This window comes from Melospiza georgiana, chromosome 3 (genome assembly GCF_028018845.1).
Source record: "Melospiza georgiana isolate bMelGeo1 chromosome 3, bMelGeo1.pri, whole genome shotgun sequence".
NCBI lineage: Eukaryota > Metazoa > Chordata > Aves > Passeriformes > Passerellidae > Melospiza > Melospiza georgiana.
The window spans coordinates 40,850,492-40,870,054 of NC_080432.1; the positions used below are offsets into that span (position 1 = coordinate 40,850,492).

At 46.1% G+C, this 19,563-nt stretch overlaps 1 protein-coding gene across 6 annotated transcripts in view; it reads left to right on the top strand.

Moving 5' to 3' along the window:
- The window catches only part of TTC7A (tetratricopeptide repeat domain 7A), a 170,030-nt gene extending 150,898 nt beyond the window's left edge, over positions 1–19,132 (top strand). For all 6 annotated transcript variants that reach the window (XM_058019555.1, XM_058019556.1, XM_058019557.1 and 3 more), the window contains one exon: positions 15,355–19,132. In XM_058019555.1, the coding sequence (XP_057875538.1) occupies positions 15,355–15,576 (222 nt within the window). In that variant the 3' untranslated portion in view covers positions 15,577–19,132. The remainder of the gene's footprint in view (positions 1–15,354) is intronic.
- The last annotated feature ends 431 nt before the right edge of the window (positions 19,133–19,563 follow it).

Here is a 19,563-nt window from a genome sequence, read left to right on the forward strand (position 1 = left end):
TTGCATGTGATAAACTCTGGATCTTAGTTAAGCTATACCCTAAAAACCACAAAATGGAGGTGTTGAAAATCCTCTACCGGCCTCACTCTGTTAAAGCTACTGAAGTTGTGCCTGCATGTCCTCACTGGAGCTGTAGTTAAGGATTTAGTAGGTCTCTGTATGTTTAAAATTGTCTCCAGACTACTTGAAACTGGAGGCCCAGGATCTCTTCAGAGCCACTGGGCATTGTTTTTATTTGTTTTCATCTGTGCATGAATTTCTTTGAAAATACCCAGCAGAGCAATAAGAAGGGATTGTTTTTAATCTTTGGAGATGATAGCATGCTGTTATGCATCAAGGACGCTCAAAAACAAAGCATGAGATAAACTGTACCAGGAGATTTTATTTTTTTCTACCTCCAGGCTTTTCCAAAAATAAAATGCATTCTGCATGGGGCTCGCTGATGATGAGACATCTATGGGTTCAGTCTGCCATCCCAGAAGCATTAACACCACCATGTTCAGACAATTTACATGTGTGCATGTGTGAAAATGCAGCTGGATTCTGCCTGCGCCCTGCACCCTGGGGGAGAGTGGTCATTATCACTGCAGGGACAGCTGGGACCTGGCCTTGAGCCAAGACCTTGCTTAATGCAGGCAGAAGATTTCAGTGATACAGAGTGGATTTTACATCCCCTTCTCTGGGAGAGGGTAGCTGAAGTCACAGTTCCACACCCTACAGCCACCTGAGTTCAAAACCAATGTGTGCATTTTTTGTGTGACTCTGGGCAGCACGGTGGACAAAAGAGAGCCTTCTGCCATCTGGGATTCAAATCACATTAACAACAGTTATTTCCAGAGCTGCAGATTGATGATTTCTCTTGTTTGAGCTCTCTTCAGCAGTATCCTTCCCTGCCTGAATGAACGAGGTTATAAAACACAGTAATTATAAATCTCATTGACTGCCTTGCATTCAAGGGCGTGTTCCCCCCAAGCATTGCTGTGAAGCGTGTTACCCAGGAGACTGTCCTGTACAATCCAAAACAGAATTATTCTGACCCAGTGAGCTTGTTGGAGGGGAGAACATTTGGGATGCTGACCTGCTGCCTCAGCACAGTAAATGCATTTTTCTCATTTCACAGCAGGGCAATGCCGCAATACAACAAGGCCATTACATTCAAGTATTCTTTTGAGGTATGACTTACATCTCACTGACAACTGCTGGCTCCCCAAACATGCAGAAAGGGAGCCTAGGACAGCAGTGATAAGCCAGAAGTCCTGCTGACTGTCCACAGTTTTAGCAGCTTTCTCTGAAGGTTTGGTTGTCTCAGACCTGTCTGGGCAAAACCATAAATGCCTCAGACAATATAACACAGTATCAATAAAACCTTTTCTTAAAATGTTTGAGTCAGGCTGTGCTCATAAAACAGGTTAAGAGGAGTTTAGTGACAGCTGGCTGTTCTGTCTTGCACTACTGATCATGGTGTGCTTCAGTACCATCCTCTGCCTTGTGATCTGATTGTAGTCAGGATCTGTATGGGTACCTTCCTTGGACCTGAGGGGTTTAATGCCAGCATCAATCCTCATATCCTGCAGTCAGGAAACTGCACAAAGCCCTGTCAGATACCCACTCTTGTAAACAGCTGTAAAACCTCTGATGCTCTGGAGGGGGAAAAAAAATAACAATAAAGCACTTCCTAGAACAGTAGCAAACACAAAACAGGCTGTTGCCATCCATTTTCTCAATTACTGTCTGCACAAAAGGAGCACAGTGCTGTGTGGTAGCCTCAGCAGTTGCATCCTCTGTGCTCAAGTAGAAGTGGGAGATGAGGTGCAGAGCAGTCACTCCCAGCAGGTGTGCAAACCAATTGAATTTAATTAGAAACATCCTGCTGAAAATGTAAATGTTTTACAAGTACATCATCCCCATCAGGGGCTGCTGCTGCTGGAGTCTGTGTTTTGTTGAGCCTTTGACACAGCAGCAACTGAAGATGCCCCTTTCCTCATTTTCTGTCTCCTGTGCTCCCCAGATACCACGGGTCTTTTCCATGTTGCTGCTTCCCTGGGTACCTCAAAAATGCAGGCTGGTTCATTTTATATACCCATGGCTATTCCTCCTGGGACAAAGGCAAACCAAGCTCATTAAAATGAAATGGCTTTGCTAGACTAGGGAATGGATACTGTGCTGGAGGTTTTATTGCTCTGTAAATGTTCTCTTCACTCTGTACTGGTAAAAAAGATTTCATGGTGTTTGTAATTTTGTTTTTCTTGCTTAGGACTCTGGGCAGTGCTAAAATGTATCTTATCTTATGGTTCCGTGTGATTGCAGCTTATGTTTAGGCAGTCGGGTTTTTTTTACTGATTTGCTGAAAATCATGAGAGATTGGTATTACCCACTTCACTGATGTTCAAGCAGTTCTCTGGCAGCTCTGAAGAAAATTTGTTCCAAATACAGTATCCATCATTAGACTAGTGCCAAACTATGTAACCACCAAACCAGCCCGTCTGTAGTGCGGGCAGCTTGGGTGCCATCTAACAAGAGATACAGCAAAGAAGTTCTTGGTGGGTTCAAACCTGGTTCAGTCATTAAAGACATCCCCTTACCTATTGTTCCTGGAGAGGTTTCAGATATTTTTTCCCTTCTCTTCAATGAAGGGATGGGCTGATGAGCCCATGCCTGCAAGGGAGGCGTGCAGATGCTTTAGGAAATGACGTGTATGGATTCTATAGTTGGCAGGCTGTCTGGAGTCAATCCTTTCATACAAAGAGAATTAGCTATTCCTCCCCTCACATGGCTTTTAGACAGCATTGTGCTGCTTTAACATTGCTCAGAGCTCATGTAGAGCCCTGTAGCTGCCAAACTGACAGCTCCTACAGTGCTTCTGTGGGAGCAAGGACTCCTCTGAATGAAGTGCAACTGAATAGTTCTGCTGTGAACCAATTCTCTACAAATCCCACGTGCTTGTATTTATGTGAGATACCAGCACCTCTTCTCGCTACACCTACATTGCTTCTAAAACTAAAATGCAAATATTAGAATATAAAGCTAGATAACTTAACCACATGTCAACAAAAACCGATTGCTTTATTTTGGCTAAGTATTTTGATCTCAAGTATCTGTCTATAAAAAAGCGTTGTATCACTTTGGAGTTTTAAACAGTTGCAGAAATGCAGCCAGATTCAGACGAAATATGCTTAGTGCTTGGATGAGTAACATTTTTTTCATGCTTGACTTCCAAAAAGATGACTGCTATGGAAGTGTCTGGTGTGCTTATTACATGACAATTAGCAGTTGTTTCTCTGCTGACAGCTGTCCACATCAAAAAGCACTGATTGTCTCTTTTGTTTGCAATTTTAGAGATACCATAATCAAGTAGCTTATTTCTTCTCCAGGAGATGTTGTCCTTTGTACCACAAGCACAGCCTCATTGCCTAGGCTCATGCCAGGGAAAATCAGATTGTGAAATATAACAGCAGATGATTTATGTGGAAGTTTATTTTGCCCTTTCTCCCTGTGCAGAATTAAAAATTGCAGTTATTTCTCTGGGTAGATCTCTTACCCAAGATAGATGAGCAAGCTGTATTTCTGCATTTTTGTACTAAGGAACTGTTTGAACAGTGGAGCAACATAGAGTATGCACACATCATACTGTGGTATTGCTCATCTGGGACTAAGAAGCAAGAGAAGGGAAGGGAATAATTTTAAAGAGGGTAAGAACGACTTCACATGAGCAGATTCCAGTGAACAAAGTTCACAAATTCTCTCTGTGCAGCTGTAGCATGGAACGTGTCTCAAAAGAAAGCTTCTTAGAATGTCACAGACAAAATAGTATTATTCAGATAATTCAGGGGGAAAATAGCTGTTTCACATTAGTGCTGAAAGGAATGCAGTGCAAGCTATGACCTAAATTAATATTTCTGCCTGTTATCTAGAGGCCTCTCCTCTAGCCTTTCCCTTCTGCAGCCCACTGAAGTTAAAAGGAGACCTTGCATGAGGGTTTTTGCCTGGGGTAGGATTGTAGAATGATGTGCTGTGCCTGGCACTGTGATTTTGAAACATTTGCTAACAGGCAAAGGTCTTTGGGAGCAGACATGAGACTGGCAGGTGGGATTTAATAGCAGAGATTTTGTGCAGCTGCCAAAAAATCACAACCCAGATGCTGGAGCTGAACACATGCTGCCTGATAGGAATGATGTTCTGGGTAAAAGAGGAAGCCAGCAAGTGTCTGTCAGACACTGATTCTGCGTCCAGCCCTGCCTTGCCTTGTCCTTTTCACAGCACTGTCTGTGCATCAGTAACTGGCTGGCCTGGAGATGTTCTGCATTTTTTCATCATGCTGCACGCAGAAAGTACCTCACCAGAGGCAAATTCCCTGTTTACCATCTGCTTCTCTCTCTCTCTGTCTCTGTTTCTTCTCTGCATGAGATATCTTCTCTGAGCTCCTTATTCCCCTCACACATTCATTCTGAAAGGTACATTTTTATTGTTCCTCCTCAGGGACCATCGTCTTCCCAAGACATTGATCTTCCTTACCTTTTCCTTTGTCCCTGCTCTGCTGGAGATCAGTTCCCTCTCTGAAAGCACCAGCAAAGAGACAGCAAGCATGCATGCATTGAAACAAAGAAAAGCACAGCCCCAGAGCAGTCATCTTTTACCCTTTCAGAGCCACCCTGATCAGCAGGTAGCAGGACTAGCACTGTATCCAGGCTCTAGGAGCCTCCACAGACTGACTGGTGAGTGACATGCTCCCACATTCTAGAATGAAGGATCTGGGCAAAGCCAGCAGCCTGCAAACCAGGCCAAGCTTTTCACCCTTTCTGCCCAAAGGAGGAATTTCCTAAAAATACATGTCCTGACATACCACTGAGCCACATGGCACAGTGAGTGCAATCCTATTTTCAGCCTGCTCTGCGGGGTGACATAGCTGGTTACACCTCCTTCCAAAAATGGCACATCAGCAGCACAGCACTGGCTGGTGGACCATCAGCACAGTCTCCTGTGGGATGGTGCTCTCCACTGGAATTCCCCAGCAGGTGACTGCAGCTCATTGTATGTAAGGCTGTGGTGGCAGGAAGCATCCCCAGTCATGCAGAGGGAAGTCAGGACAGCTGCCCTATGCCTGACAGTGCACCAGGAGTACACTGCAAAATCACACAGGTGGGTTATGGGCTGGGCTGCTGGGAGCCACCAAAACTAATCTGATCCAAAGAGGAGCTCACCTGATGGATATGATGCCTGTCTAGCACATACCTTTTGCATCTCCACCAAGAAGGACAACAGTAGAGCAACATTTGGCTTTTGGAGGTGATTGGTAGTCTCCCTCCAAGCCCCATGGCTGGTTAACAAATTCTGTTTTCCCAGCTCTGAAGCTTATTGCAGAATCCCAGGAATGTTCCTGTGCTTCAGATTTCCCAAAATAACTGCTCTAAGCTCTCCCTGGGGAAAATCAATCCTTAGAGCAGCCTCTTAACTCAAATTTTTTGTGTTGAAGCCGCTGAGCTTGAGGGAGAGAACTTGGCTTTGCCTCTAGTCACTGGTTCCCAGAGGAGAAATGAGCATTTTGCATGTTCACGTTAAGAAATTTGTGTGTCAGCTCCCTCACTGTCCAAGGAATTGCAAACACTTTGTTCTCCTCATTTCTGCTTGCTGCAGAAATCGCCCTCCCCCACTGCCATCCTCGCAGCAAACCCATTTGTTCGCTGGCAGCTCCTGCAGCCCAGCCATGGGCGCGGATCCCTGGCCGTGCAGCAGGATCAGGGCTCCCGAGCACCACTCAGGAGTGACTGCGTTGTTTGGCTGCTTTGTTGCCCCTTCTCTTCCTCTGCACTTCCCAGGCTTCCTTCCTCCGTGCAGGGAGACAGCAAAGCCGTCACAAGGAGGTGATAAGTGATGCCCTGACACCGCAGCCATCGCTGAGACACTGAGTGGCCATTTCCTCTCGGGGGAACTGCGCAGTTCCCACCAGGAAAGGCAGCCCTGCTGGGGCATTTGGGGTCGCTGCAAGGAGCACATCTGATCCAGTGCACAGCGCACAGATTTCAGTCCATTAGCGGGAGGGCTGGCACTCTGCTTCTCAGAGGTGGATTATCCCCGTTTCCAGGGAATCTGGAGCTCCGGTTTATCTGTGCCAATCACTTGCTTTTCTGTTATGGTAAGTTATTCTCCATGTCCCTGAGGTGCTCATTATCACTTTCAGGCTCTGTTTATATAACTTTAGAAACAACAGTAAAATCCTGCAAGACAGAACTCCCCAGCTCTTCTCTGATCTCTTCTCCAAAGTGTGTGTAACACCTTCTGAGAGAAGAACCTAATACATTTCTTAAAACCATTGAGATCCTGGGGTGGTTCAGTCATCTCTGGAGAATAAAACTTGCATGCAGGTCTAAAGACATTATCCTTGGCCTGATCTGCAGCAGATGCTTCTCAACTGAGCTCCAACCTGATCTTCCAGGTGATTTCTAGCTTCAGTTATGGTTTCCTATAGACAGGCCACTGCAGTTATAGTAAGCAGTATTGTCCTCCTATTGTACTTTGCTCCAAGATCAAATGAAAGCCTAGAAATTGTAGTAGTCAGGTTGGTCTGCAGCTGAACTCATAAATGGTATTTCAGAGAGTGCTCAGGGAACTGTCACAAGGGAAAAGGGATGGAATGACTATCCCCTTTATACTTGAGCCTTCAAAAACTATTTTTCATAAACAAGGAAACTGGTTATAATTAGTTTAATTCTGTGTGATTTAGACTGCTTATTATCACAGGACAGGACCGAGTCATAGACTGTGGTGATGCAGTAAATAAAATAGTGTGCAGCACAATAGCAGAGTGTGCTGCCTCCTGGTACACAAGACACAGCTGCACAAACAGGGGTGTGGGAATTAGCAAGACTTCCAGGTTTTCAGCAAGCTGTCCTGATACACACCAAGCTGGCCACAGTCAAGAGAAGGAAGCAGAGATCCCTTCTTGCCAAACAAATGGGAAACATGAAAACATCACAGCTCTCGGTGTTGCTGGAGCTTCCATTCACACTAATGTTATGTGTGTTATGTGCAGTACTTATCGAGTCTTTACTTTCTCAAGGAGTGTCTTCATTAATTCTCCTTTGAGCATGTAACAGAAAACGCAAACTGTAATTCAGCAAAATCTCTTTGTACACGGAGGTTTGTGACTTAGGAGAGATTCTGTGTTGAGAGACGATCAGGGCACACACTCCTTGTGGGATCAGAGGCACTGGAGCAGAGTCTGGAGGCACTGGCTGGACCACAGCAGTGTGTTTCTGCCCAGCTCACTGTGTTTCCCAGCAGCTCAGCTAAGCTTAGTGCTCAGCTGTGACACTGCACACAGGGCTCTGGCTGTAGCTGTGTGCAGGATATCATTAATCACATGCTTTCCCAGAGACTGCCAGTAGTGGAAAACTAAGCAAATTAAGATATTTTAAATACCTCGGCTCTCCTTTCAGAGACATTGGCGTGCTGTGTGCTTCTGTCAGCGTGTGTTGGCTGCACTGTGCCCCTCCCCAGTGCCATACCAAATGCAGCACTTGCTCTGGCCATAAGTTCTGTGGCACTGAGGCTGAGACCCTCAGCAGAGCTGAAGCTGTTGCCTGTGAGAAGCTGTTCGTGACTCACACATTCAGACAAGATGTACTCTGCATGCAGAGGGGAAGATAACGTGCATGGGAGGTATGTGCATCAGCCCCTCCTTTGTTGCAAGGCAGTGCATTAAAAACTGGGGAAAGATCCAGCACTGGCACTGGAGGGATACCTAAGATAGCAGAAATTCCCTGTTCCTCAGCCACAGCACACTGTGGACACATTCAGATTAATTTGGTATCCAATGCTTAAGCCTAGACATTCCCCAGCTATCTGCAGCAACATCTTGTTAGGTGCAACAAAACATAGGCATCTGCTTACTATCAAAATAAAGGCAGAGTTTTTACCCCCCTGGAGCAATGGGGGTGCTTAACAGCTGCCCTACCCTCTTGAAAACATTTGCTAGAAGTTACCATGTGCTCCCTGGGCACAGGAGAGGCAAGTTCTCAAGCTTCCTTAGCCTGAGAGCACTTAAACCCAGGACTTCTGCTTCCCAAAGCTTGTCCCTTGACTCTGTCCCTGCTGTTGGAATTGTTCCTGAGTAATGACAAATTATTCAATGTGAAATGTATTAGCAGCCGATGGAGCACAGCTACTGCTTTCTAATTGAGTGCTTTAGCCAGCAGGTTACCTGCCACTCTTCAACACCCTGCATGTGTGTTACATGCCTTTTCTCTCTTTGCTGATGGTTATCAGTTTCAATTCTGCACAGATTTTGAAATACTCGGATATATTTGGCTGAATCTCACTCATTTCAATGAGACTTTCTGGCAGGGAAGCTGGTACAGTGCAGAACTGGGACCTTATTATATGATCTAAATTATAAATTATATGATGTAAATTGTTATTTATGATTAGTTTGGGACCTTCTTTGGTGCATATTTTTACAGACGACACCATGAGCCTGAGTCGTAGTTGAATCTCCTGTGTTCTCTATTGCAACATTACTGTGACAACTGCTAAGATCAGGGCTGGGAAGAATCTTTCCTTCCCTAGGAAAAGAGACTGTGAAACAAATACTCAATTTAGTTACTCTCAGATACGTGGTTGAGGCATCCTGTTAGGTTTTCTCGCTTTCTGCTTCATCTCCATGTAGGTCTCAGCAAAGGAAGAACTGTCTAGAGAATATTCAGCATGCAGCAGATGATTCTGCTTTGCATGAAGCTTAAGTGACGACAATCCAACAAGGCAGAAAAACTCTTCATTCTCCCTAGGCTTGTATGAGCCTCCCTGTGAAGAGATCAGAGCCTCCTGGTTTGAAATGCTGCCTTAGGGTTTGCTTTTTATGTCAATAAATGTTTTATCACATTTAAGCTTCAAACACAGTAGAAACATCCCTGCTAACATTTGATGAACTCAGTGGAGACAGCAGGCCTGGGCAGAGGGCAGTGTGCAGCATGGCACAGTGCTTCCCTTCTGCAGGGCAGGGGGTGCCTTGGCCTCACAGGGGGCCTGGGCAAGATGCTGCCTTTGCAATTACTCACTGCCTAGGAAAACACGCTGGCAAGCTAAGGGAGGGGATGTTCCTCTCTTCAGGACTTCACCACTTTTGGTCTTTTCTTCCTTCTGCTTTTTCTTCTCTCCCTGCAAGCTGACTGTGATTGATAAAGCATATCCATGTGCCCAGGTCTCTGGTGGGCTTTAGTTGTCACTGTTTTCACACTCAGGTGGTCTGTCTCTCCTGATACCTCCTTGCAGTCTCATTTCTTCCCTTCTCTCACCCTCCTGTGTAGCACACAAAGAGGCTGCCGTGAAGTTTAAACAGCCAAGGCTAGGCTGCCTTTTGGTGCCTGCAGTACTGGAGCTTAAGTCTCCAGGCTGAGCCTACCGAGTTAAAACCCACAGGCTGTGTACAAGTGCCACAAATCATGATGCAGTCTCAGGTTGTTTGCTTTTCCCAGTGGTTGCCAGTTCCCCCCCATCAGTGCTGTTCCTTCGTTTCTCCTCTCAACATTCTGTGTTTTGCAGTGGCCCTGCCTGCCTTCCCTCTCCTCCCTTCTCCTTCCCCTCCTCTGCTTTATCAAATGCAGCACTTCAGCGTCACTGACTGACAGGGGATGCAGCAGCTTGGGCAGAGGAGATGGAGGGGGGGAAGGAAGAGGAGGAAAAGCTGCTCTCAACAAAGGAGGCAGCAGAAACACTGAAAGACAAGCTTTCTCCCAGAAGTGAATCCCAGTCATCCTTTGTTAGGGCAACAAATGATGATATGGTCTCTAACTCAGTTCAGTGAGAGGACCCTGATTGCTCCCTGTACTCCTACAGTCTTTTCAGAAACAGAGCTCAAATGTATAGCTCAGGTTCACCGTAACCTGGACTGAATCAGCAAAATGGGTGATCAGCTACCCCCACGCTGCCAGGCACTGCATGACTAAGTGACAGCGCCACAAAAACTCACTTCATTGCTCACAACTAAAAAAAATCCTAGCTTTTCAGAGATGTAAAGGTCATGAATGTAGGGGGAAAGAATCACAGAGCAATTGGCTACTTATATGTTTTTCTTTATTCTAGAAGACCTAGGATTTCCGGGGTTAATCTTTGCCATTTTCTAAGAGGACACTGATATTTCATGGTTAATGCAACAGATTTTGCTTACAACTTGCTCTGATTGCTAAATAATTGCAGAAGCGTGTGCTGCCCTGTAGCAGTGCGGATTTTCTGTTACATGAGACTGTTATCACCAAATGCCAAATGCATCTTGAAAGGCTTTTTGTAGGGTTCTGCTGAATAAGCACACTTCTGAATGATCACTTTCCTGCAGCATGCCCTTCTTTTGCCAGCTGCTGATTACTCTCCTACTAACCACAAGGGACATGTCCACATTACAGACTGGAGTAAACAGTAAGGATACTGCATTTACCTTGAAATTAATTAAATAATGCACTTAAGGAAGCCCAGCAGCAAAGTCTGATTAATTCTGGAAACTTCTTGGGGTAGTCAGACAATAATAGGCAGAAATGCTGTGCTAAATAGAGACAAGCATCAGAGACAACCTCACTTTGGAATTAGAGTCTTAGGCAAAGAGACAGTGAGAATTTGCATTTAATGTGATTATTAAAATCCATTTGTAAAGGGTAGAGTCTAGTCCACCTATACAAATTCTCCAAAAATGAGATGACCTTGCAAACACAACAAAAAGCAACCTTCCAGGAATGAAATGACATGTTTTTCTGGACATCTCTTTCCAATACAAGCCCTAAAGGAAAGAACAAGCTAATCTGTGCCTCCTATTTGGAAGGAGACAAATCCCTGCAGCTCATCAGGTGTTTGAACTAAATATTTGCAAAGGAAGTTTTGATTTTCTTTACTAAAAATAAATTCCAGCTTGCACATGAGGCTTATTTTGCAGTCTTCCACAATGTCTTTCCTGCACTATTTTCTGGGAATTTTAAGAGCTAACATTTGAACAGGTTTTGTCAAACTCTAAGGAAATAAAGGCACAGGTAGAAATTTCATGACCTTCTAAAACTGGGACTTGAAGTGTGGCTTATGTTCACTTTCTTTATTAGTGAAAATTGAAAATAAGTCACTTTTTTCTCATCTAACTTAAATTGAAATATGGTTCTCCTATTCTAAAACAAAAATAGCCTCACTCAAGTATCAGTTACTAAGTATCACATCACTGAAGGCAAGGCAGTCCAGTCCAGTGTCACCATAGAAGTGGTTTAGGTTTTGTTTGTTTTGCATGCAGACGAGGTCAAAAATACTTTTGAAAAAGCTTCCCATGGACACCCTCTGTTCCCTGAAATTAAAAACCATCAATTCAGGAGTCCAGCTGTCAGCATAAGGCACACTAAATCAGCAGACCAGATTCGCTGTCCCCTCCCAGCCCTCGTCCCCTGCTAGACTGTCCCTGTGTGGCTGTGCCGAGCCCTTCACCTCAGCTGAGCTTCTGCCAGAGCTCTCAGCCCTTTTACAGTCTGCCTTCAGCCCTGCCCTCAGCACTCTGCCTCTGGTTACAAGAGCCAAGGTACATCTTCAGACTTTTAGAAGAAATCAAATTCATTTGTGGAGGTTACCCTCAGACCTTCTCCAGTGAGTGAGTGAGTGAACTCACACCCCAGCACTGTGCAGCTGTGTTGGTGCAAGCAGGACATTAAATGCCTCTGTGTGGTTGACAAGGGGGCTGGGCTGCCCACAGGAGCTTGAAGGAAAAATTATTCCCACTCACCTTTGGAGTTGGTTTGGATTTTTTTACTATTTATAATACACTTGAGTTTTAAAAATAAGCCTGTCCTCATTGCTCCTTAGAGTCTGACTCAGTACCAACACCACTGACAGAGAGGGCCATACTTAGAGGTACTTGTCATCTCTGGGAGGAAAATCACTGGGCAAAACCAGAAGTGCCAGTGCTAGCCAGGAGGTGGCAGAGGAGTCAGGCTACCTTGTACACCAGTTTCTGCATTGTTTTGGCAAAAAGACAAATAGAAACTGAGGAAAGACAACAAAACCCGGTCCCACCCTCCATCTTCAGGAATAAGAGGATGAAACCCTTAATCACATTCCTGCTTGTATTTATACTAATTGCTCCTCTTCCTGAGATCTGACTTTATGAAATTATGCATGCACACCAAGCAGATGAGTTTCCATAGAAACTCAGGAGCTGAACTTTCATTAGAAAAATCTTTTTTAAAAAAAACCTTCCAGATAAAAATGCAAATTGCCTGTCAGTGGGTGGCTTTCTGAATTTAGATATAATTTTTTTCTTTTGCACTGTAGGCAGATTCCAGCTGGACCTACATAGCAACAACATGCAGGCATTGTTTATAGCAAGCCAGACTCCATGGGGAAATGAGAAATTCAGTAGCAAGGAGAAGCTCTCAAGTGCAAATACCTCAGAGAAACAAAAACTCAAGTGCTCAGTGCTGCATCTTCCTGAGGCTTTGAGGTTTGTTCAGCCTCCAGCTCTCAAAATGCTTGTGGTTTGCAAGGAGCAGTGTGGGGAGGAGGGGAGAGAGGAAATGCAAAACCAGAAACTCTCCTGCACACAGAATTAATGATGTTCAACCTGTCCTTTAAACATCAGCAGCGTATTTGTGCCGCTTCAGTTAAGCCTCGCTAAAAGGCTGACACCATCTGTCACTGCTCACTCTGGGCACAGGACGGGCTCTGTGCTGGGCTGGGGAGCCTTGGCAGACCTGGCTTGGCCAAACCCCAAACTTGGGCTGAGTCCTGGAGCCCAGGGTCATGTGCCCACACTGCCTGCAAGTCCAGGCATGCGTGCAGGAACAGGGCATGGGGCTGTTCCTCATCAGAAGGGGGAAGCAGGATGGTGGCATGCCTGGGAAGGGCCACGGGCCTGGGCAGCATTTGGCACCAGCAGTTGTGCATGCAAGCAAGGAGGAGGTGAAAATCTCAAACTCCTTCAGCAAATGTTTCCTCCAAAATCATTGCAGTGTTTCACCTGTGCAGTATATTGCAGCATCAACAGGAGGCCTTCCCCTGGCTTTGGGGAGCCTGGAACAGCTCTCTCTGTGGGTTCACAGATGTTTTCTCAGCCAAACTGGCAAGCTTGAAAGCACTGGATACCAAAGAGGAAATGTTTACCTGAGCTGTGCTTGCTGGTGGGCGCCCACTCCCCGTGGGCACAGCAGAGCACAGTGCTGCTCCTGGGCCTCCAGCACAGCACAGCAAACCCTGGGGAGCACAGCAGGGAAGCCACACCAGGCTGTGGTTCTTGACCAGCAAGGCTGCTGGGGCATGCAAGGGAGCTGAGCTGCACGAGCGGTTTACGACGAGGCGGATTTCAGTGCAGCATTGTTGAGAGGCGCGAGATGTCAGCCGGGCAGGGAATTCCCCTCCTCGTTGGAGAGGGATGACAGGCAGCAGCTGCTCGGGCTCCTGGCCCCTGTGCCTCCAGGGCCAGCAGCCCTCTGAGAGATGGAGAGGCTGGATGCTGCTCAGTGTCAGGGTGAGGACAGCGCTGGCTCCCCCGCCACCAGAGAGCACAGTCGGCTCTGCTCGGTCAGCACAACAGGAAGGGATTTTAGGAAGAGTGGGTTTGTGGTCAAAGACAAACTTGAGCTGAGATAGCTCCTGTCTATTCTTGGCTCAGCAGCAGATTTGCTACGGCCACACTTCTTGCCCTTTCTATGCCTCATTATCCCTGTCAAGCGGGTGACTCAAATTATAATTGCACAAATTCCTTGCAGTCTGCCATTACGTGTCTGCAGCCATCTCCAGGCAGCCACCTCCAGGGGAACCAGCCTCTCCCACCAGGAACCTCTGTGCCACCTATGCCTGCACTCAAGGGGATCCTAAGATAACACCCTGTTGCCTTGTAGTTTTCCTGCATAGAGAGGAACCTAAAGAAAAAACAACCCCACTGCATCTCTAAATGATCACATTTGATACTGAGTTGATTATTCAGGTCAAGGTTATGGGCAAGAAGGAGTCAGTGAAGTTTTTCATAGCACTGCCAATATTTGATTAAATGGCTGTTTCCTAATATTTCTCTCAGGCAAATGAATGTGTTTCTGTTGGGATTAGTACTATCACTGGCCTTAAGGATGCTGATGCACCCTGTGTTTAATGGTACTTTTGTAAAAGCAAATGAAACAAAACAGAGCAAAAACCTTCACTATTTCTAAAAGCATCACCATTCTTTCATCAGTAATTTACTTGGGTTCTAGTTGTGAGAGATTTCAGGTTTCTTACATCTTTTCATATGCACTAAAGACAATTAGACAGATTAAAGATTAAGCTAATGCTTTTCCTTATATATAGGCATCCACCTACTATGTTGTCCCAGGAAAAGCATGAAGTCAGGCAGTCATCTCACTTGCCAGCATTTCCAGGGGTGAATGTGGGCAGAGGCCATGCAGAGCTTGGCAGGTGACATGGCAGTGCTGGCTGCTTCTTCCAGAGGCCACACCTGGATGAAGCTGCTGGAAAGTTCATCCTGGTGTGTGCACCTTCAGGAGGAAGCAGAGAAATGCCAGGATATGTTGTGGCCTGTGACAAAGCCCATGTGACCATCTGGGCTCAGTGGTTGACTGCTGTGTAATTAACAGGGAGCCTGGCTCATTAGGTGCCTTGTGGGTTCAGACACATCCATGAGAGCCCTATAGGAAAACATGTTCTTCCTAACACTTCTTTCATCCTCCCCCTCCCGTTCCTTCCAGATGGTTACACCCACTTGTGTCTTTTCTTACCCTAAGGACAGCTTTTTAAACAAGGTTCCTCCATCCTTCTCCTCCCCCACGCTGCTTTAGGATCTATTGAAGTGCAGGAGGACAGAACTGTTACATCCCATGCTGTTACATCCAGCCTGCCCATGCAAGGCTGGGAGGAGACCACATCCCTCTGCCCCCTGTTTGCTGGGAAGGAAGATCTCAATGTAATCAGGATGCAGGAGATGAGAGACTTTACCTCAGGCTCAGCTGGGTGTTGCAGATGTGCAGGAATGAATTCTGATGCTGGCTGTAGTCAAACCTGTGTATATTTTCTGGGCAAGGAGAGAGGGATGCTTAAAGGGCCTGTAGCTTTTCTTCTGTATAGCACCAATAAATGCTCTCCCAGTAACACACAGCAGCAGCACTTGCAGAGCTGAATCTGAATCTGCTTTTAAAAACAATTATTTTCACAGTTGCTTTTTAAAGAGCGCATCACTATCAAAAACCACAGAACTTAACAACTGATCACTTTTATTCCTCAGAAACAGGTGGAGATGCCCCCTCCCTAGGAGTCCTGTGCCTGCTCTCATGTGGCAGCTTGGTGGGAGCTTGGGGTGCTCCATTTCTTCCTCTCCTGAGCGCTGTTGTTAACTGCCCACCACTTGTTTGTTGGCAGGGCCTGGTGCTGAGCAGACTTGGGCGGAGGGAGCTGGCCCAGAAGGTCCTCAGAGACGCCATCCGGATCCAGACCACCAGCCACACTGCCTGGAACAGCCTTGGAGAGGTCTTGCAGGCTCAGGGCAAAAACGAAGCAGCCATTGAATGTTTCCTCACTGCCCTGGACCTTGAATCCAGCAGTCCTGTCATTCCATTCACCGTCATACCCAGGGAGCTCTGAAGCTGCTCCCCGCAGCTCTAAGCACTTGCATTGCCTGGACAGACACCGAAACCAAGCAGATAAACAAAGAGGCCCAACAAAAAGTGCCATTGTAACCTGGAACTGGGCTAAGTAATTCCAGGACGGGGCTCAGGTCTACAGGCTTAGCTTAGACAAGCCAAACTGAAGAAGAAATTGCAACAGGCAGGAACAGAGAATGCCTTTTTCTTCACATGTGCCTGGCTAACCTCCTGTTCAAGTTAATAGCAAGGCTTAGTTCAAAGTGCTGGTTCAAGGCGACTGTAGAAAAAGTCATGCTAGGGTACAGCTGTTCAAAGCACTTGCACCTTTCAGTGTTGGTTGAAAATAAAACCCCCAAGCCCTGAATTAAAGCCCAGAAATGCTCTAAATAGGAGTAAATTCACCAACTTGAGCAAGTTGTGTTTAAGTATGTGGCTGTCTCCCCACAGATCTGACAGGACAAGAATGACACTCGCACCAAACAGACATACAATATATGCTGTTTACAAAATTATTTCATCTATTTTGATAATGCTTTTTCCTGCCTTGCTTTTATATACTGTATATGCTCACTATATTTAGTGTAGCACTCGCCTAGATAAATTTAAAATTAAATTTTAGTTTTAAATTAAAAATACTTTTTTAAAAATAAAGCTGCTATTGCAGTATAACTCACAAAAGCAGTAAGACCAAAGACCAAATCAGTTCACACTTGAACTAGTATTAAAAACACATAAATATCTCCACTTACATATTTATTGAAAGGCCTTACATGAAGTAACTAATTATAAGCTCTGAGCTTCATTCTTACTAATCACCTATTGCATCAGTTTAGCAAGGAATATAGTGTTTACCAGTATATAGTAACTGAACTCTGTGCTCTACCACATTACCAATCCTGGCACAAAACATTTTCATATCCTTCTTCTGATGATGCAAAAGAAGGCAGCAGTCTTTTAAGGGGAAGTGTGCCGAAGGCAGTATGTGTGTATATGAGCTGCTTCTTCCTTAAAACTAAATCATTGGATTGTCCATAGAAGTTTCACAGTAGAGGTACGGAGTGGAGCCTTCAGTGGCATCATTTTGCATCTCCTGTCAGGTGTAATAGTGAGGAGCTTCTGATGCACACAGCCTCCCCATGGCTGGGACAGCCAGGGAGGGGACACAGCTGGCACAGCCCCTGCTGAGCTGCTGCTCCGCTCTGTGTGACCTCCCCAGGGCCTGGCAGGGAGGTGGTGCTGGACTGTGCTGTCACACAAGAGCCAACCCTGACCAGACCAGTCCCAAGATAAAGAAGATGCAACAATTTGCTGCACTTTTCTACAAAAAATAAAAAAAGGTTGGGGCTTTGCGCCCATTTTTGTCCAAAGATTTGTGACTATTTACTAAGTAAGTTTGCACTAAAGCACACTTTGTACTATAATTCTGCCCAGTATTGTGATCCACAACTAGTTCACTCTGGAAATAGTAATATCCTCAGGCAATAAATAAGATGGCATGTTTCTTACAGAGCCTGAGGCTCTGGCAGCAGACTTGAAGTCATTGTTGTTTACAGTTATTTGGAAATCTGCAGGCTAATGGAGAGCTGGGCCCTTGTGCTGCTCCCAGCCCACACCATCAGAGAGCTCCCGCCCCCAGCCTTCCCTCAGGGTGCTTGCACCAGGGGAAGCACACTGCTCTCAGGTTCCTTGCAGCAGCCTGGTGCACTCCAGGCCAATATTTTTATTTTTTCCCCTTAAATGATGCAGATGCAATAGCCCAGCTTATTTATCTGTTCACTGAGGGATTCCAGATCTGATGTAGGCTGATTTCACTGCAGGTGAAAGCAGCCCAGCCATGAAAGGTGCTCAGCCCATGAGTCCTCTGGCTTTGCAGTGCCACACAGGTACCCAAAAGGACTTTTTTAGGCCAGGGGCAGGTTTCCTAGGAGACAGTGTTCCCCAGCCACATTCCTTTTTGCAATAGCACCAGCAGCAGAGGAAGGAGTAGGTGTTAAAGTAGCAGAATTAAAGGAGTTTCAAGAAGACAAAAAGATGCAGCAAGACACGTTTTGCTGCAAAGGGTGCTCTGAAGTCAGCTCACTGTGTACTGCAGGGGGAAAGAGGGAAGGGGAGGGGAAAGATGCTGTTGTTGACATAATATGTAGATTGTTACCCAGGTGTTTTAAGCCCAGTTTCACAGTCAGATGCAATCTGACAATAGACTTAAACAGAGATATATATAAATAGATGTTCTGTTCGGGTGTTTGTCCTGCCCCACAGTTGCTGGGGTGGGAGCGAGCCCTCTGTGTGAGGCACAGAGCCGGAGTCGCCGCTCCCTTGTGCCATGAGTGTTTGCACAGCACTGCCATAGCAACTTCTGTGCACTGGGCAGCCGCTGGAGAACAAGCTGTGCAACCACCTCTGCCACCCAGGAGCTGCTTGAAGAGGTCTGTAACGAGGCTGGGCTGTGACCTGGCAGGAGGGTGCCTGTTTCCCAGCAGCAGCTGAAAAGCAAACACTCACAGATCCATTTGCTCCTGCACATATAGCTTGTGAGCAGCCAGCAGCCCATCACGTTTGTTGTGATCAGGCAAACTTCATCCTGATGATAATCACACTTGCCACAGCACTCATCTTCCTGGAAGAGGGGCAAGCATTAATGAATACAGTGAGTGCATCAGCAAGTCAGGTGTTGCCAGGGTGGTCCCATCTTGTGTGCATTAATGAGCGTTGCTGGCATTGGAATCTCAGTCCTAAGAGCCTCTGCTCCACGTGTGGCAGGGAAGGTGTGCCTGAGTAAAGACCATCATCACCAGCAATCAGAGGGCTGTGGTACCCGCTACCAGCTCACCACACCACAGCACTCACAACAACTGCAGACAAAGTACTTTGCATACATACTGGACTCAATCCTGAGATTTCCTGCCTGCTTCCCAGAGGATGCAAAGTGTCTCTTGGCTGGAAGGGTATTGTATTGGCTTGAAATGCTCTGTACAATGCAGGAAAGAGAGTGGTTGTTGCAGACTTACAAGTACTTTGAGGGTGAATCCTCCAGCTATATTTGATAATCAAGCTCAGCAAAACAGAAGTCTTCCCAAACTTACATGCTACCTCTCTCACTCAGCATGGATTTTGTTCACACTTCCAGATACAGAAAAACAAAGACAACTGCTTCAGACAATCCTATGTATTGTAGTATTTATTTAGATAGCAATGTTGATAAATCTGATAGACTTACCTCCCTGAGCTCAGTAAGAGGCGTGGCAGGGAATCCTGGCATGCTTAATGCTCAGGGTTTGAGATTTAAGAACAGAAGATTTACATCCCTGTCTCGTATGATCATTACAGATCATAAGTAATGGGAGTTCGGGGAACAATAACTTTGGGGAGCCAAATATGCAAGTTTTAGCATTGACTTGAGTCTTAGCAGAGTTTTCTCATTCATTCGTTTTGAAAGAGGAAGATAAAAAGCCCATATCATTGCCTAAAGTATTGTGGTCCTCTTGTTCCACCACAAGATTCTTTTCCATTTTTTGGCAGAGTGCATGCAAAAAGAAAAAATAATTACCTTCTGTTTTCCTGTTGTGCGGTAAAGGAGTGGTATGTGCCGTTGCCTTTGGCCAACAAGGAGGATTGCATATTGTAACAAAAGTGACTCTACTTCCAGGATAACAGAAGGAGAAGCCCAGCAGGCCAGGGAACAGCTCCCCTCCCTGCCTCATCCCCTGTGCAGTGTCATTGGTGCCCCTGGAGCAGTTGGGTCCGGGCGTTCCCAGCTGGGCTCTGCCCAGCCCGCGCTCATTCCGCACAGGGAGCGCGGCCGATCCCGCGCCGCGCACGGACCCCGTCCGTTTCTATTGGAAACACTTCGTGCTCCTGATTATCACAATGCTTCACAAGTGCTAATTATCTTTTCTTGGTAATGACTAATAAATCCAAATGGAGAACAGTCCTGGAGGATGTTTACTGGAAAATTCACTGGCTGGGTACCAAAGCAGGCGCAGCA